This window comes from Eimeria tenella, genomic scaffold (genome assembly GCF_000499545.2).
Source record: "Eimeria tenella Houghton genomic scaffold, Eth_scaff117, whole genome shotgun sequence".
NCBI lineage: Eukaryota > Apicomplexa > Conoidasida > Eucoccidiorida > Eimeriidae > Eimeria > Eimeria tenella.
Window position 1 is genome coordinate 22,950 of NW_013541482.1, and position 3,687 is coordinate 26,636.

The following is a 3,687-nucleotide window of genomic DNA, read 5'->3' on the forward strand; positions in this document are numbered from 1 at the left end:
CTGCCGCTGCTGCTGCTGCTGCTGCTGCTGAGTCTTCAAGGGATATGAACCGACTAAAGGGCTGGGAGTCCGCCCGTATTGTGCAGCCCTGACGGACAATTGTTGTGACTCCGCTGTAGCCTGCAGCAGCAGCAGCAGCAGCGCGGCTCTGTCAGAATCGGCAAAGTGCGCAGCAGCAGCAACAACCAAAGAAGCAGCAACCTTAGCAACAGCAGCAGCCGCGCCTCTTTGCCACCCGTGCGCAAAAAAACGCGCAGCAGCAGCAGCAGCAGCGACCGCAAAAACCGCAGCAGCAGCCCACCAGCAGCAGCCTCAGCAGCAGCAACCGCAAGAGCAGCAGCAGCAGTTGCAGCAGCAGCAGCAGCAGCAGCAAATCACCCATGAGCCCCCTGCGGGCCTCTGGAGAGCAGCAACTCCAAAAAGTGTCCCAACCCTTTAGTGTTGCTCCTGTGCCCCTGGGGTTGGCGCGGACTGTCTCAGCGCCTGTCTTAGCTTCCTGCAGCAGCAGCAGCAGCAGCAGCAGTAGCAGCAGCGGTGGGGCGGGGAGGCAGCAGCAGCAGCAGCAGCAGTGTTCGCAGCCGGAGCAGCAGCAGCGACTGAAGAAGCTCCAGGAGTGGCAAGTGAAGCAGCAGCAGCAACAGACGCAGCCACAAGAGCAGCTGCTGCTGCTGCAGCAAGTGTACGACATCTAGCAACTGTCGCAGCAGCAGCAACAGCAGCAGCAACAACAGCAGCAACAGTGTCGCGTCTAGTACCGGCAAGAGCAGCAACAGGGGAAGCAGCAGCAGCAGCAGGAGAAGCAGTACCTCTCCATAAACAGCAACAGCACCAGCAGCAGCAGCAGCAGCAGCTGGGGGAGTCCCGCTGCGCGGAATCTTCGGTCTTTCTCGAACAGATTAGCTAGCCACCATTTGCCGACTCGAACATTTTAATAAATTCAATTTTATATTTATTTATTTATTTATTTATTTATTATTTGAATTTGCCGCTCACCTGCAGACACACCAAGTCGCAGTGCATGCGCTGCAGAAAGGCTTCTATAGAGCCCCAGTCTTTGCTGACAGCAGCAGCAGCAGATCTCCAGCCAGCCACATTCCAAGTCATCACGCCACTCAGCTGCTGCTGCTGCTGCTGCAGCTGCTGCTGCTGCTGCGGCGGCGGCTGTGCACGCTGCTGCTGCTGCTGTGGAGGCGGCTGCACATTTTGCTGCCCCTGCTGCTGCTGCCCGCTCAGCTGCGGCTCCTGCTGCTGCGGCTGCTCCATGGCTCGCTGGCACTCCTGCTGCTGCTTTTGCGTCTCCTGCTGCTGCTGCTGCTTTTCTTCTTTCTGCTGCTGCTGCAGTTCTGCTGCTTCTGCTGCTACTGCCGCCATGGTGAGCAGCGGCGCGCAGGTAAACTGGCTTTCAACAGCACGAGGGCCGCACGCTGTGGACATTGCTGCTGCTGCTGCTGCTTGCTGCTGCTGCTGTTGCTGCTCCAGCTCACCCTGCCCGTGCTGCTGCTTCCGGTGTAGCAGCAGCAGCAGCAACAGCTCGTGGTGTAGGTGGCTCGGGGGGCTCCAGCAGCCGCATTCGCTGTAGCCTAGGTTCTAGGGTTTAGGGTTTAGGGTTTAGGGTTTGGCTCCTCGCAAGTCGCATTGTCTCATGTGTACAGACACTTGCTGTCGCGCGAAGTCACCTGGGGCTGCCTCACATCCTTTCAGCAGCAAACAAACTGCAGCAGCAGCAGCAGGAGCAGCAGCGCGAGGTGCTCAGCCGGCTCATAAGTACCATTATCCGAGCACAGCAGCAGCTCCTGGATCGCACTTCTAAGGCCTCTGCTGATGCTGAGAAGACAAGCCTGCTGCTGCTGCTGCTGCTGTTGCTGCTGCTGCTGCTGCTTGTGTCAGTGCCTACAAAAGGTTCTGGTCATGCGGGGTGGGTGTTGCCTCGGTTTAGCTGATCATTGTGGTCTATATACACCTCAAAAAGCCAGATTTCATTCAATTATGTTTTTATTTTTCGTCCTTTTCCACCAAAATAGCTGAGGCTCTCCCTTGGACCAGTCCACCCTGGGGCTGCAGCCGCCAGCAGCCCCAGCAGGTCGATTTTGGCAGTGAAATGAACCTATTTGGGTTTCTTTCTGCATAATTTTGACACAATAAGAATGCATAAATCATGTCTTCATGATTAAAAGGTAATTGGGAGAATTTCAACGTGCTTTTTATCCCGAAGTTCCATAGTGTGTTCATTACCACCCCACCGCTGCCACCATATGGTTGTTGTGAGTGGGTGTCTTCTGCACCGGTTGCCAACCTCTTTCTCATTTTTTTCGCTTTAAAATCCATTAAATTAACCAAATGTAAATTAAAAACAAAAGGAACCTCCAAAAATCTGGCAAAGTTCCTAATTGAAAGCCTCGTGCTGCTGCAGCAGCACTGGCTCAGCAGCAAACACCGCTGGTTGAGCCCTCAACAAATCCCACCTTAATCAAAATTCCCCTCTTTTGCAACTGCAGCAGAGCCATGAGACAGCCACTAGGCTCTTCTACGGCTCAAATGAAGCATCAACTGCAGCAGCAGCAAGAGCAGCAGCAGCAGCAGCGGCAAGGTTAGTGCTAGACAATGTATTCAGCCGTTGCAGGACTATGTCCGAGCCCAGCGAGCTTCTCTAAACTGTCCCAATACTCTCCCAGACTTCTAAATAATATTTAGGACTTTTCAGTATCCCTGAAGGCCTCTAAGTAATTGATATCTAGAGGCCTCAAGGTCTTACTGCAGCGTAGCCAGAGTTTTCTTTGTAGGCACTGATGCATGCAGCATCAGCTGCGGGCACAGCGGGGGGCTGGGGGCTCGCGGCGGTCAAATTGCATGCAGCCAAAGTGCTGCTTGCGCATGCATCCGCTAAGGAATTTAGAGCAGCTAATAGTTACTTTTGCTGCAACAGCAGAAGTAGCTGCCTTCCTGTGCTGCAGTGCCGCAGGGTTTTCTTTCAGCAAAGCGCTAGCTGGAGCCGAGATGACCAAACTGCCAAAGATGAATTTGAACGTTTGTAGCCGGAGTTTGCAAAGACTAGGGCTTCCCACTGGCATTTTTAATGGCAGTGGCGTTGTAAAGAGCCTCCTGCTTGCTAAGCTCCAGCTAAGGAAACAGAATATGACTTTTTATTCATTAAGTCCCTTATTTCCTTTCAACCAAGTCTTGTTCAATCATAATCTTGAACCCGCAAATCGCCACTCAGTGGCTCCAGCGGGCATTCTGTTCGGCTAGGTGGTCACCACCAAGTCCCGTGTGATCGCAATTTCCCAACCCAATTTGATTTTTTAAATTGTGCATTTAAATAGTTCAAATATATTTACACTGAAATGGCTATCTCTAGTTTGTGTTGCATCACCGCAGCTGCCGCTTTCACTGGATGACCGATGAAGCGGCTCAGGAAATACCTGCGCACTTTCTTCTGAGAGGAACCAAGGAGGCTCTTAGGTGAAACCCAATATTATTTTTTGTATTTATCTCGCAAGCGTGGATCTGGGCCTCAGGGCCAGGCTGGGAGGCGTAAACTATCTCACACCAGGCCTATCACGAAGCTTACTAATTGTCTATCAGCAAGCGCAAAACTGCACATTCCCGCCTTTCAAAACTGATGAAAGTTTCTTTCTGTCTGCGGCTCTTAGCACAGTTTCTGCTGACTGCTGGCCGGCTGCTTATTCG

General features: G+C 52.8%; 2 protein-coding genes across 2 annotated transcripts; one reads left to right on the top strand and one right to left on the bottom strand.

Annotated features, from left to right (window-relative positions):
- Nucleotides 1–380: 380 nt before the first annotated feature.
- On the top strand, nt 381–692 carry ETH_00025230 (uncharacterized protein; the record flags this gene model as incomplete). Its single annotated transcript, XM_013373002.1, has 1 exon — nt 381–692. The coding sequence occupies one exon, from the start codon at nt 381–383 to the stop codon at nt 690–692; it is 312 nt and encodes a 103-aa protein (XP_013228456.1).
- Nucleotides 693–972: 280 nt separating this feature from the next.
- Nucleotides 973–1,434, bottom strand: ETH_00025235 (uncharacterized protein; the record flags this gene model as incomplete). Its single annotated transcript, XM_013373003.1, has 1 exon — nt 973–1,434. One exon carries the CDS (start codon nt 1,432–1,434, stop codon nt 973–975), a length of 462 nt encoding a protein of 153 aa, XP_013228457.1.
- Nucleotides 1,435–3,687: the final 2,253 nt, after the last annotated feature.